Here is a 15,170-nt window from a genome sequence, read left to right as displayed (position 1 = left end):
TAAGTGATCATTCCATGCCTCAAATGGAAGATGGAATTATAATTCTTAAGACACTGTTTTATTACTGTATATTATTTAAACATGATTCTTAAAAGGAAATTGTTTCCATTTTATGCTATTTGTAGGTATGGTTTTTACAGTATTTTTGTCGTCGTTGTTGACAAGTCCACTAAAATAATCCAGGAACACAGCAAGAATTTTGCCTAATAAAATAATTTTCAGTGTTTTCTCTTTTTAGTTTTATTGCTATTAGTTAAGTGGTATACAAGTGCTCAAATGGAAACATTATAGAATTACAGTTCTCAGGACAATGTTTCATAAATATACATCACATAAATAGGAGTTTTGTTAGTAAATTGCTTCCATTTTATTCAATTTCTACAAAAAGTATATTATTTTTGATATTGCTATTAAACAAGTCTCTTCTACTGATCCAGGAAAACATAATAATTTTGTCTCCTAAACTATTTTTCAATTTGCTCTTCTTTAGTCTTTCTCCTGTCATTATGTGATTACACAATTGCTCAAATGGAAGCTCAGCAGAACTGTAATTTTTAAGATAGTGTTTATAAATTTATTTAAAGGTGAATGTCATTTTCACTGTTTCTAGATAGTCTGAAGATAGTATTTCAATTGTTTAACTTAAACTCCCCAGTAACATTGTCGTCAAAGTATCATGTCCATATCAGTTGTTACAGAAGACCTCTGGAGGGAATGGTATCAGACATCAGATGTGCTAATCATTGATTGGAAATACAAATCAATACATGTAAAAAGCAATGCCAGTGATATGCTATTGGAGTCCTGAAGCTGCATTCCCCAGCCCTGTTGAGGAAGCAGAAATTGAGTTAAACCAAGGTCAGAGGTAGAGCACCAAGCAACAGATTCTAGTTTTAAACAGACTGCTGCCAATGATTTTCTCAAACCATGGGCCAAATGCAGAATGCAGAGTTTGCCCTTTTTTGTGTTTTGGGACAAAAAAATTTTAACCTAACATCCATAAGGCTGTTGTGAGAATTAAATGAAATAACACATCTATGGTGCTTGCATGAATAAATAACAGCTGCTATCATGATTACTGCCAATTAGAAATATGGTGGAAAGCAGTGAAGAGAAAAAAGTTACAGGTTAGATTCACTATACCAAAAGGAGAATAATAATCTTGACTAGTGTCATAATTGGAGTTCTTAAAATGTAATCAAATCCAGAGGGAGCAAGTTTAAGAAAAAAAATAATGGATTCATATTAATTTAAATTATGAAACATTTCAATATTTGAGAACCATGAACTAATTTGGAACTGTTTAATACTTCTTATAAAGGCTAGTAATAGTGATGGCATAAAATAAATTTGTAGGTGGCAAAATTTAAAGTTAATGTAAATCTGAAGAGCTGTGACATGGATGGAGAAAAAGAAAATGAATGACTTGTTTATTGATAAGATGTGATTATCGTTAAACAAAAGAGTGGATAAATGAACACTGAATTAGCTAAAATGTTAAGAAGAGAAAAAGTAATACTGAGAGCTGTCAGGAAGAGAATTAACACCATTAACTGTCAATGTAGAGGACACCTGAGGAGTGGCTGCTTGGCCTTACAGAGAGGCCTCTTCTCTAAGAACCCTCCCCAGGAGACAGGGGCAGGCTCAGGCAGAACCTGATGCACTTTGAGGAGTTGATGGGTCCAGAATCAATGTGACCTAGTTAGGCCAGTAAGAGTAGATCTCAGGACTTGGGGATTTGGACCTGAATGATAGACTGGGAGTCAGAGTCATATTCATAGCAGTACTCTAGGGGTAAATAAGGTCTGTAGATTTATTGTTAACGACCTTAAACTTGCCTTGGCTCCTGCTTCAACAACACTCAACGAATTCCCTAGGTCAGGTACCATGCCCTCCTGATGCCTCCCTTCCTCCCCAGCCCCATCTTTTTGGCTCAACCCAGCCTGATTAAGTTTCCGTTATTTAAAATTAGGAAAAATATTTCAAAACAAATCATCTGAAGTAATATTTATACAGCATCAAAAACAGTACCACTTTCACATTATCAATGAAATTCTAAGTACTAAAAATGTAAATTCTCTGTGAAGTTTATTTCAATGTGAATAATGAAGCTCTGGAAATTCCAGCAAAGATAAATGTGAACAAGAGAGAGGCAATACTAGTTTTCAATAAAAAGAAAGAACATGATTTTTCCAATGTACTACATGATCTTTTTATTTGTCATTTTGCAAGTGGAAAACTGATGGAAACTATGTCACAGGTCTACACGCTGTTATTTGGGAACTACTGAATGAAACCCTAGAGATTCTGAAATATAGAATTAAAAAAAAATCTTTTGATTATTCAGTAAACTCATTTTTATAAACAGGGACTGAGGTCAGGAGAAATTGATCACTTCGAGGACGATAATTTTAGGCAAGGCTGCATTAGAACCCTATCTAATGCTCTTTGGACATAAACACATTGCTAAAGAAATGTTTCCTCACAACTGGAAATCTAATGAATAAAATAATGGTAGCCTATTCATTACAGATAGCTTGTTGGTGATCAAAGCTTGCTTTGTCATGCTGTAAATGTTTAAATTGTAACAGTCTAGACATTTCATTAATATTTCTTAAAGAATGGGAGATATTAATTTATACACTTATGAGTCACCATGGATAAAGAAAACAAATAAATGAAATTGCCATTATAATGTGAAATGCTGCAACATAATAACAATTTGATGTTCTTGTTTAAGATTTCAAATTGAATGTTGATTAGTTAGCAATATATTATACTAAAATTTTCATTTCAGAAATAGTTCATTAGTCTAGAATTTGTGGATAGGGACATTTGTAATTATTTCTCCCACAACTGAAAAGATACAACCTCCAATGCACAACTTTGGATATATACAAGAAGCACAAGTTTTGCAGTTAACACTGGGCATGGAAAACTGGCTATAGGGCCATCTATGGGGGCCTGTTTCAACTATAGGAAAATTTCTCCTCTTGATATTTTCCCTATAAAATGATGGCAAAGTTAAATGAATCTGGATCTTCTGTCACCCTGTAATTTTTATTGACTTTAACATTTTCATTCCATTTACTAAATAAAGTAAAATCAATTTTCTATAATGAATACACATTATTTTCATTATTGGGAGAAATAAACTTTACTATTAGAATAAGTGCAATCAAGTCATGATTTTTTTCCCCTATAGTTGGTAATTTCTAGACCATTTATTTATTTATTTATTTATTTTTAAGTTTATTTACTTATTTTGAGAGAGACAGAGACAGCATGAGCAGGGGAGGGGCAGAGAGAGAGGGGGAGAGAGAGAGACAGAGAGAATCCCAAGCAGGCTCTGCACTGTCAGCACAGAGCTCGATGCAGGGCTCAAACTCACAAAACCGTGAGGTCATGAGCTGAGTGGATCAGAGAGTCAGACACTTACTTAACTGACTGAGCCACCCAGGCACCCCTTGACCCTCTATTTAAACTAAGCCTACCAATTTCAGGCTTAAAACTAAGTTCCAGGGATCTACCATACAACTTTGTGCCCATAGTTAACAATACCATATGGTACTTTTTTTAAGAGGATAGATCTCAGGTTAAGCGTTCTTAATTCAATAAAATCAATTAAATCTATGTGATATACATATTTTGTTTTCAATGAACACAATGAAAATTTTAAAACTCACTTTTTTCCTAATTATAAAAGTAACACAGAGACTTCCAGGTCTGGGACGAGGTGGAGTAGCTGCACTTCTCCCCATCCCTCCTGCTAAGTTCAACTAAAACCCTGGATGGAATTATGAAACAAATACATGAAAACTCTGAAAAGATGGAGAAAGGCAGATTGGCTAGTTACCTTGAAAGACATGGCAGTGAATTCCCTGGGTTTTCTTTTTGCTTCATATTTCTCAGACTGGGTGCTGGAGATGCAGGCAACCTAGAAATGCCAGCAGGCTCAGACACAAAAAAGGCCCCAAAAGCCTGCTCTCTCTAGACAAAGCACCAGGAAAGGAAGAGCCTAGCAAGAAAGAAACATTCAGTTAATAACCACTCATGCAGAAAAAGGTTAACATTGAGAGGCCTGAGCCATAGAACGTCCTGCTTGCAAGGTGGGCCTTTGGCTAGCCTCTGGGAACTTCACTGATAAAAATAGTTCCCGACACCGATTATTAAACTTTCCTTAAATGATACAGATGCTTCACTGTGCCTTGACTGTTCATGCAAATGATAGGGTTTAAACTGTACATCTGCTTTCCTTTTGAGGGTCTGGAATTGGTGCTAAGCAGTGGGTACCTATATGACCAGACCAAAAAACCTTGGGCACTGAGTTTCTAATGAACTTCCCTGGAAGACAACATGTTATACCCATTCTCACAATTCACTGATGGAAAAATTAAGTGCATCCTGGGCAATTCTACTGGGGGAGAACTCTTAGAATCTTGTGCCTGGTTTCCTCTAGACTTCACTCCACAAAAATTTTCCTTTGCTGATTATGCTTTGTAACATTTACTGAAAGTATCATTGAGGAATACAACTGTACATTGAGTCCTGTGAGTACTCCTGCTGTATCACTGAACATGAGAGTATTCTTGGAGACGCCCAACATACTGCCATACTCCAACCAAGTATCAGAAAAAGTGGTGGTCCCACCCCCACCCCTGTAAGCAATAGCCCAGTGGGAAATGTAGACTTTCACTCATGCCAGACTATAATGAGGTACCCCAACCCTCTACCAGGATAGTGTCAGAGAAAGCTGAGTGGGAAGCCAGAACTTTTACCATTTTCTAATGGAAATGTGGTCCTCCCGCAACCCCATCTCCCATAATGTCAGTGGAGGCCATGTGGGGAGTAGCGATGAGGCATCCTTCTACCTCCCAACTATGGGGGCTTTCAGTTGAAGTCTGGTGGAGAACCTGAACTCCCACTCCTATACACCCCTTTGTCACATGGGGTGACAAAGAATGCCTAATGGGGATATGAACTTATACCCTGACCAGGAAGTTATAAGGTGTCATCCCCGTAACCCCACTCTGTGGTGTCAGAGAAGGCCTGATAAAACAGAAGATTTAAATAAGATCCAGAGTATCATAATGTAATACCCCAAATGTTCAGGATACAGTAGAAAGGTACTTTTCATACTGACAACCAGGAAAATCTCAATTTGGATGAGAAAGACAACAGATGCCAACACTGAGAGAACACAGATGTTGGAATTACTTGATAAGGATTTTAAAACAGCCAGCATTAAAAATGATTCAATAAACAATTATGAACATGCTTGAAACAAAAAGTTTCAGCAAAGAAATGAAAGACATAAAGAAAAGACAGACATTTTAGAACTGAAAGATTACAATATCCTAAAGTAAAAAACTTTTTAAATTAGTGGATGGGCTCAACAGAAGAATAGAGGAGTACAGAAGAATCAGTAAACCTGAAGATATATAATAGAAGTGATCCAATCTGAACAATAAAAAGAAAATGGATTTAAAAAAAAATAACAGTCTTGAGGACCTGTGAGCTATACTAAAAGATCTAACATTTGTGCCACTAGAGTCCTGGGAGGAGAGGAGAAAGAGGGTAGACCTGAAGAAGTATTTAAAGAAAAAATTTCTGGGGGTGTTTGGGTGGCTCAGTCAGTTAAGTGTCTGACTCTTGATTTCGGCTTGTCATGATCTCATGTTTGTGAGATAAAGCCCCACATTGGGCTCTGCACTGACAGCACGTAGCCTGCTTGGGATTCTCTCTCACTCTCTCCACCCCTCACCTGCTCCCATGCATGCACATTTGCATACGTGCTCTCTCTCAAAATAAATAAACAAACTTAAAAAAAATTACAAACTGGGGAGAGTAAAGAAACTCAAATGGAGTTAAGGTTTTTATATTTCACTCAAACTAATAAAACGCCATCTCCAGTAGGCTGTGATAAGTTATGTATACATAATGTAATACCTAGAGCAACCATTGCAAATTTATACAAAAAGATATACTTGAAAACATTACAGACAAATCAAAATGGAATTGTAAAATCGTATTCAAGTAACCAGCTGAAAGACATGAAAAAGAAAACAGAAAAACCAAAAGCAGAAGGAACAGCAAACAATAAATTGGCAGACTGAAGCGTTAACATATCAGTAATTACATTACCTATAAATGGTCTATTTTGTTTGTAAAAGCCAAAAACTGAAAAAAAAAAAAAACCCAAAATTTCCAAACTGGTGAATAAATAGACAAATTGTGGTAAATCCATGCCAGGGTATTCTACTCAGCCACAAAAGGGAGTTGCTACAAACAATAGTTTGAATAGCTCTCAAGTGTCTTACAGTGAATGAAAAAAAAAATTTCTAAAGACATATGTTTGGGGCGCCTAGGTGGTTCAGTCTGTTAAGCATCTGACTCTTGATTTTGGCTCAGGTCATGATCTCATGGTTCGTGAGTTTAAGCCCCAAGTCGAGCTCTGCACTGGCAGGGCAGAGACTGCTTGGAATTCTTCTCTCTCCCTTCCTCTCTTCCCCTTCCCCATTCATGCTCACTCTCTCTCTCAAAATAAATAAATGAACATTTTTAAAAAAGGCATATATTGTATGATTCCATTTACATAACATTCTAGAAATGACAAAAGCATAAAGATGGGAAACGAATTAGTGACCAAGGGTTAGGAATGGGAGGAGGAATGGGGGTGTGGGTGGGTACAAAGGGCAGCACAAGGATATCTTTGTGGTGATGGAAGAGTTCCGTATCTTGACTGTAGTGGTTATGTGAATCTGTACGTGTAACATATGGCATAGAATTATATGTAAACACAAGTACCAATGTTAGTGTTTTGATACTGCAGTATAGCTGTGCAAGACATAATCATTAGAAAAAAAACTCAGTGAAGGGTGCACATGATCTCCCTTTTTGCAACTGCCTGTAAATCTGTAATTATTTTTTTAATTACACATAAACTGTGCATACAAATGGGTGAACGTCTACAGCATAGAAAAGACTTGCAAAGATAGGCATAAAATTATGTGTTAAGGATATATCTCTTTTATTTGAATTTTTTAAAAAATGCAAAGTTATTGCATTTCAAAATCCAAATATAGAAAAATATAAACAAGATGAAAATCACTTCCTCTATGATGCCATCAAGAGAGAATTTTAATTCACTCATTTAAATACTGAGATACTCAGTATACTCAGTATACTCAGATACTGAGTGCATCCTATGGTGCCGTGAACTGTTAACATTTCAGTGTGTATGTCAGAACTTTCCCGTGCATCTAGAGTCATATACAAATTATCATCATTCATGGATATGCAGTATTCTATGCATAATATGTATTATTGTATAACAAGCTCTCATTACTTGATGTTTTCTTCATTAATATTCATCCATTCAGCAAATATTTGATTACCTGCTTTAGCCAACATCAATGCTAGACTCCAAAAATATAATGGTGAATTAATCAGATATGGTCTGTTTCCTCACGAAGCTTACAATATAGTGACAGACTGTCACTAAACAATTTTTTTGAGATAAATACACAATTACAGTTTGTGTCAAGTTTACACACACAAATATAAACAATGTTTGAAATACTCAGCAGGGCTGCCTGGGTGGCTCAGTTGGTTAAGCTTCCGACTTTGGCTCAGGTCATGATCTCACGGTTTGTGGGACAGCTCAGAGCCTGGAGCCGCCTTCTGATTCTGTCTCTCTCTGTCCCTCCCCTGCTTGCACTCTGCCTCTCTCTCAAAAATAAATAAACATTAAAGAAAATTTTTTTGAAATTCTCAGCTGTGAAAGGAAAGGTATCTTGATGGCCAGATATCAAAGCATGTTTATCATTGATAGAAATGAACCAGTAGAGAGAAAGGTTAAAAATATAGGTGTGAGAGAGGATAACAGAATTAAAGAAAGCTGAGAAGGAAGGAGCCAGAGCACAAGTATAAGGGTTGGCTTCAGGTGGAAGGAAACTACCACATTGAAATAGAAGCAAAAGAGGCAAAGACAAGTACAGATATAATTTAGTTTATAGATTCAGAGGTCTGAAGTTGAAGCAATTCCTTTTTGAGACCTTCTATTTTCTTATCAAAAATATAAGAGAAAGTCATCTGCCAAGAACAGGATGTAAACTGGAAGATCTGAGGTTTAAAGACAGTTGTGGTTTTCAGTTGCCATTTGGAAAAGCAACCTAAATAGAGAAAGTAAACTTGCCAGGCCAAGTTAAGATACTGTGGAGTCTGCCATATGGGCCAGATTCTGACCATGTTCAGCACACTGACTGCAGTCAGAGAAAGGTCAAGGGAACAGATTCTAGATGAGAGAAATAAAGTGCTGTAGTAACTAAAATTTAAAAGAAAGAAAACAAGAAAGAAAGAAGGGAAGTATTTTTCAACTGGGGGGGGAGAGAAAGAAAATGGCATGAGAGAAAGGGGAAGGAAGTAAACAGGTCAGGGGAACATGGAGGTAAAAGCAAGGTGGTAGTGGATGTCTGGCTGGGGTGCAGCAATGTCCTTTAGCCTCACAATCCAAACACGATCACAGTGATACCAGCAGTTTAACATCAGATTTTATGAAATTGGTTCCATGTTTCTTTTAGTATCTTAGACCCAACAACCTACTGAAACTCTCGGAATTCCCAGGCCTCTAGTTGCTTCAACGAATTATGAGTGAGGCACAAGTACATTAGAAGAGAGGGTCTAGTGAGCAACAAGAGGCAGAAGTTTAATTATTCACTTCCTAATGGCACTTGTGAGTTGCTATGAGCACTTTTTAAAAGTCCATTTTGTATTTATTCCTAGTTACCAGGAATCCAGCTCCTTTATTCTTAACATAATTTTTGATTTCATGAATGTTTACCTTAATAGAAATGGACTTGGAAGAACTGACATATGGGTAAATCATCTGTTAGATGGACTCTGTCCAAAATAGTTTGCTACCATTATTCTCTGAGAAATACCACTGTTCAACAATTAGGAATTATTAAGTTATCCACACTCTGGGAACACCAAACTTATCAGACCTTTCATTTAATGGCTATTTTACTATTAAAAAGAAGAATCTCTTTATGATTCCTGTTGCTTAGAATTAAACTTTAAAATGCTTTAGTTGACATTTATGATGAACAAAAACAAGCTTCTCTAATAACAGCAAAAAAATATAAAGTGGCCAAGCAACTGGTTAGCACATGAACAAGGTATAGACTGGGTTGAAAGAAAACTGTAATTCATTCTAGAGTTCAATCCCTGGTTTTTGACCATCTCTTTGGCTGGACTGTTAATGTGTGATTCTTGTACAAATTCTTTTAATTTGGGGTTTTCCTTTCCTCTCTCTCCCCCCGCCCCCCCTCTTTTTTTTTTTAAAGAAAGAGGGTATATAGTTTTTTCCTTTTATTGAAAATGTTTCATTTTTAAAAATGAGAGACTTTTCATGCATTACTAGTGCAATAAAAATTACCAAAAGAGAGAGGTAAGGAGAACATAAAATAGTGTTTGCCTTAACTAAAAAATTGTTAGGACACAAAACTTGGTTCTTTGCTTCTCTTGGTCACAGCCAAAAGGGAAACCTGAATCAGTTACATCACTGACAATTAGAAGGAAAAAAAATACATAATTCAAAGACTGGTGCTTATGTGAGGCCAATATGCTCATTTTCCCTTCCTTTTCAAAATTTTAAGTTTTGCTTGGCGCCATATACAACAATCTAGTGGCAATTTATTTTTTTGTTTCCTCCTGTCTGCCATCAAGTGATGCACGTTGGGAGTTCATTGTATGAATCAGATTGGAACTGCTCTGAATTTCCATTAAAATCTACAGTTCTTTTGTCAGGGTTTGTAAATGGCTTACCTCGAATTCAGAGGGAAAAATGGAGTGGGGGCGGGGATGGGCAGGTGGAGGCAAAATTCTATACTGGAGTAACCTCGATGGCAGCTCTCATACTGAGATTCGCTGCCTTGGTTTTCTGAGCGATTTAGGCTTGCCCCTTCCCATTCCTGACGGTCCTCAATTTACCCTTACACTGGATAAAATGGGTAGAAGTTTAGGCTCCTAAAATCACTAGTGCAGGTAGCCCCTGATGCCAAGGAGGGAGTCTAAAGTCTTCAGTCATCAAAGGTCACCTTTTAGCCCTCATCCGGAACATGACACAGCCACACGAGTCCTCCGGCAGAGTCCTACGAAGGTCTCAGCACCCCCCGGGAAGCCAGCGCAACACCACTGACCCACCTCCGACTTTGGCGAAACAATACCAAAGACGTCAAATCCCTGAAGCACCCGCCAGCTCTGCGCCCACTAGAGGGCGCATGCGCAGAACGGGGGAGGGCGGGCAGCCATCCAGGGATCGTAGGTATCTGAACAGGGGGTAACTGTCTCGGAAAGGCCTGGCTCCGTCGCCAGGTGAGGAGATCCCTGATAGCAGCTATATAGGATTAGCCTCACCAAAGACAAACACGAGAAGCAGCCGTCTGGTCTCCGGCGCGTTTCCGTTTCAAACTTGAACTTCCGGTTCGTTAGCCGGTTCCGGTCCGTCTTCACTTCCGGTCACCCTCTGTTCCGCCGCGGCCGGTTCTTGCGTCCACTGCTGCCGGTTCCGCCGCGCTCCAGGTGAGGGGACGCGGGGCACCTCGGTGCGTTGCCCACTGAGAGGCCGTTGGGGCCGAGGGGGCGAAGCTCAGCCCTGCTGTTGGCGCGGCGGGCCTCCCCTGCGGTCGGCCCTGGAGGGCTGGAGGCTGCTTGTGGGCGCCCTGGGCCGCGTCTGCCCTAGTCTGCGGCCCAGGCCTCCGGCCCCGGCCCGCTCGTCGCAGGGGCCACCGCCCTCCCATCCGGCCTTGTCTATGTCGTGGGCTTCCCGTCCCCCAGTGGGTTTTGCGTCCCCAAACTTCATTCCTCCCTCCTCCGGGGTTTGATCATCTCTCCTCCTCCTTCCTATTGAAGGCATCCCAGCCTCCGGGGTTTTTGAGTATGGACTATGCTTGTATGTTGTCCCAGGGCTGCTGCCTCTGCACTACCACGCAGTTGCTGCTGCTGTGCTGTAGGCTTGTTGAAAAGTTAACCTACTCCCAGTTCCCAAGGTGTTAACTTCTGCTGCTGTTAGTTTCAAAATTCCACCTTTGCCACATGTTAGTTGTGTGGTCTTGGACAAGATGTTTTCTTTCTTTTTCAGTTTTTGAATCTCTATGATGAAGACAATAGTTGTTCAGGATTGTGAAGATTAAGTGATATAATTAAGTTGTTTAGCGTGCTGGCCTTGTTCTGTTATCTCCACCATTTGTCTTCCTCTCTACAGTTTACAAAGTGCTGTCAGGGTGTTATCTCATCCTTAGCACTGTTCTTGCTAAGTAGATCTTGATTACCTCATTTGGGGTCAGGAATTTTGGAACTGACTAGGCAAGTCAGCACAGTATGTTAGGCAGAAGAGCTAACCCAAACAGCTCTTCCTGACTCTAGGTTCACCCGAAAGGTGTGAACCTTACTTACTTGTTTGGGTTTAATTGACCCCCCCCCCTCCCAAATCCTTTTTCAGTTTATAAATCTGATAGGGCCTAGAAAGATACAAAGTACAGTAAAACCTTGGTTTGGGAGCATAATTTGTTCTGGAAACATGCTTGTAATCTAAAGTACTCGTATATCAAAGCAAATTTCAAGAACCATTGGCTTAGTTGTGATCATGGGATCATTTAAATGTGATCATGTAGCGTCACATACTACTATTGCAGGACATCATTCGTTTATCAAGTTAAAGTTTATTAGGAAAATTTGCACATCGTGGAGAACACTCGCACAACAAGTTACTCAGAATCCAAGGTTTTCCTGTATTAGAATTGTGTGAGAAAGGTTAAATGTGAAAACAAAATGACTCATGCGTTTGCATTGTGTTGTTGCATTGTGAATGATCTCACTATTGAAGAAATGAAGTTGAAAAGTAGTTTTAGGATTATGAATTTAAAAATATTAATGGTATTTGTTTTGTTATGCTTGGTCCTTTAGAGTACTTGCTAACTTGGAATTCCCACTAGTGGTATAGGTGATGTATAACATTTGTATACTACTTTATTAAGCATAAGAGCCCATGCCATTCAGCGTATTTTCTTTCTTAGCCGAGAAAATTGAGGAGTCTGGAGTATTGGCTCTCAAACTTTAAGTGTGCCTCAGAAATGGTGGGGTTGGGGGAGGCTGGGACAGGGACTGTTAAAACACAAATTGCTAGGTCCTTTCTCTCCAGCCCCAATTATGTTTTTAACAAGTTACCAAGTAGGGTCATGCTGTCATTGGTCTGAGACCACACTTTGAGAATGCTGGTCTAGAGGTGACTTGTCTAAACTCATCTGGAGCTCAGGTGACCTCACTCCGAACTCTATGCTCCCCTCAACACAACATAAACTGTTAGTACTGGTTGCATTCCTAGCTTTTGTGAATTTTCATTTTTATTCCCACCTTCACAGAAAAATAGTATTTAAACCATATTTCAGTTTGGTTCAAGAGGTCTGTTTGGCGCTTTATTGACGATCATAACATTTGCTAGCAAGTTATCTCTAAAATGGATTACATTGCCCTAAATTAACACACTTTATTTAAATTTCAGTAGTGTAGGTTGTAAACATAAGAGAGTAAGTATTAAGTGAATTTATGGTGCTATCTTCTAGTGGACATGGTGAAGACAGTTTAAGTTTCTAAATTATTTTCACATGATTCAGTTTGCTGCCTTGCTGTTGGTCATAATTCAGGAAGAATGCAAGCAAATATTTCATTAAATAAGTGATAGCATTTGTAAAGACCAATACTTTTGAAATTAGGAAATTCTGTTCTCTGACATGTGAGGGAAATGCACCTAGGAAAACTGGTAGAAAGCTTTTAGAGGAAAGAGACCTACATGTTAATGGTTGATAAGAATAGTAGCTGCTGTATAATTTTGTTTGCTTATATCTGTGTCTGTGGGTTTTGTATTTACTGATCTTTCAAGAGACACAGTTGTGATGTAGGAGAAGAAACATGAAACTTAGTCAGAAGACCTGTTGTGTTCCCACCTATGTGCCCATGAAAAGATTACATACTTCTCCGAAGTATCTTCTCCGAAGATTACTCTCCGAACTCTCATTTCCTTAATTGTAAAAGAGGGACAATTCTTATCAACCTTGTTAAATGACATTGCATGAAAACTGTACGACTTACTAAATATGAAACAAATAATGGCTGTTTGCTATTTAGCACAGTGCCTGGAATACTTCAGTTCCAGTTTTTAAGAAAATTTATTTAGCCGGTGCTTAATTTGTGTAGTGCTTACTATGTGCCAGGTCTATGTGACTTATAAATATTAGCTAATTTAACCCTCATAAGAACCCCACAGTAGGTAGTATTATCTAGACACTAAGAGTCTGTAAACCTAGACACTAAGAGTCTGGTAACTTCCCAAAGTCAAATAGCTAGTAAGTGGGAAAGCTGGGATCTGAACCCAGGTACTCTAGAGTTTGCCCTTTTAACAACTCTCTGTACCACTTCTCAAATGTTAAATAAATATGAATGGTCCATCGTGGAGAAACTTGCCTGTAGCATAAACCTGGTCAAAGACGAAGGTATAGGTAGCTTATCATTGCAGCTTAATGGTTGGACAGGCAGAATCTGAGTGTTATGAAGTAGTAACTTAAGCCAAAAATTGGGAGGGTAGGGGGAATTTTAACTTTGAATCCTAATAACTTTTGGTGTTCTGGTAGCATTTCTGTAAGGAGAAAATCTTGTTTCTCCACCATCAAGTTGTAAAGAAAGACTCAAACTACATTGCTCCTAAAATTTATTTACAAGTTTGGCTACATCTTTGATGTATCTATTTTAACTTATTTACTTGTATATCTCTCTCTTTTTAGGAACCTTTTTCTGAGTGAAAGCTGCTTGATCATATGTTTCAAGGATGGCTCTCCCTATCATTGTAAAATGGGGTGGACAGGAATATTCAGTGACCACACTTTCAGAAGATGATACTGTGCTAGATCTCAAGCAATTTCTTAAGACCCTTACAGGAGTGCTACCAGAACGCCAAAAGTTACTTGGACTCAAAGTTAAAGGTAATTCTCTCTTCGCTTTAAACTTCTTGCATTGATATGTTTGTGATTTTTTTATATTAGCTATTATCTTTTCTCTTTAGTAAGTCTTTCCCCTGGAGATTTCTTTGATAAGGATATTCCTAAAATTGTTTTATAGTAAAAGTGTGAATTTTAAAAGTTACTTGAAAATACCATCACTATTAAGATTACTTTTGATTCTTCTGACAGTTGGTGTTTGCTTGTTAAACCTTTGGCACAGAAGCCTCAGGTAAAACAGCGTAATTTCTGACATCTTTGTTCTAGCACAGCTTTTTCATTACAGTTTGGTTCTTCTACTCTCCCTAAATTATCTTTGCTGCTTCAAAAATGATGATTTAAAAATTATAGGCAGTGTTCATACACAGCTTGAAAGTGTTTGTGTTTATCATATCATGGAAAGGTGAATTTTGGGTAGCAGTAAATCTTTAGTTTTATCTTAGGTGCTCAATGTTCAAGACCTTTTGGAAAACATCTTCATTTTGAATGGCAAAATATAACATGAATTTGTTTCATTTAGCTAGCTGGATAAAAGTGTTCCTCTTAGATGGAGTTGGGGAAAAAAAATCTTGTGTTAGTTGTTACTTCTTAGTGTGTTAGACATTGCTAATTCAGCAGTGACAGTTTGTTAATTTAAGAAAAAAGAAACTGCTGTGGAATCTGTACCAAACCTTTTAATGTTAGGGTTTTATATAATGGGATAGTGAAACTAGCACCTGAACTTTAGTGAGAAAACAGTCATTTGCTTGTATTGTAGGCAAACCTGCAGAAAATGATGTTAAGCTTGGAGCTCTCAAACTGAAACCAAATACTAAAATCATGATGATGGGAACTCGTGAGGAGAGCTTGGTAAATGTTTACTTTTGTTACCATTTGTCCCTTTGAAGATATTATGATTTATATTACACTGTTATATCATAATTTTAATTGTGGTAAAATTGTCAGTTTAACAGTCAGTGAAAAATTAAAGCTTCCCAATGTATGTGGTATTAACTCAGCAGAAAACAATTATTAGGGAACTTGTTAGTATATAGTTAGCTGTAAGTGTAGTGCAAATGGTCAAATTTAACATGGTTAAATCTGTCCAGTGAACATATATAATGAAGTATAAAATGTGGA

The 15,170-nt window shown here is 38.1% G+C and overlaps 1 protein-coding gene and 1 long non-coding RNA gene across 3 annotated transcripts in view; one reads left to right on the top strand and one right to left on the bottom strand.

Moving 5' to 3' along the window:
- Positions 1 to 343: 343 nt before the first annotated feature.
- Positions 344 to 10,492, bottom strand: LOC115522776. The gene is made up of 3 exons (XR_003971584.1): positions 10,420 to 10,492; positions 3,857 to 4,018; positions 344 to 825 (listed from the first exon to the last, which is right to left on the bottom strand). It is a non-coding gene; the product is annotated as an uncharacterized LOC115522776 (long non-coding RNA).
- The window catches only part of UBLCP1 (ubiquitin like domain containing CTD phosphatase 1), a 34,368-nt gene continuing 29,681 nt past the window's right edge, over positions 10,484 to 15,170 (top strand). The window contains exons 1-3 of one of the 2 annotated variants that reach the window (XM_030328375.1): positions 10,484 to 10,584; positions 13,839 to 14,036; positions 14,809 to 14,900. In XM_030328375.1, coding sequence (XP_030184235.1) covers positions 13,883 to 14,036; positions 14,809 to 14,900 — 246 coding nt within the window. In that variant the 5' untranslated portion in view covers positions 10,484 to 10,584; positions 13,839 to 13,882. The remainder of the gene's footprint in view (positions 10,585 to 13,838; positions 14,037 to 14,808; positions 14,901 to 15,170) is intronic. The other variant, XM_030328367.1, reaches the window with a different exon arrangement.

The sequence above is a fragment of the Lynx canadensis genome, chromosome A1 (genome assembly GCF_007474595.2).
Source record: "Lynx canadensis isolate LIC74 chromosome A1, mLynCan4.pri.v2, whole genome shotgun sequence".
Classification (NCBI taxonomy): domain Eukaryota; kingdom Metazoa; phylum Chordata; class Mammalia; order Carnivora; family Felidae; genus Lynx; species Lynx canadensis.
Note: the sequence above shows the minus strand (reverse complement) of the source record. Positions and strands in the feature narration are given on the sequence as shown.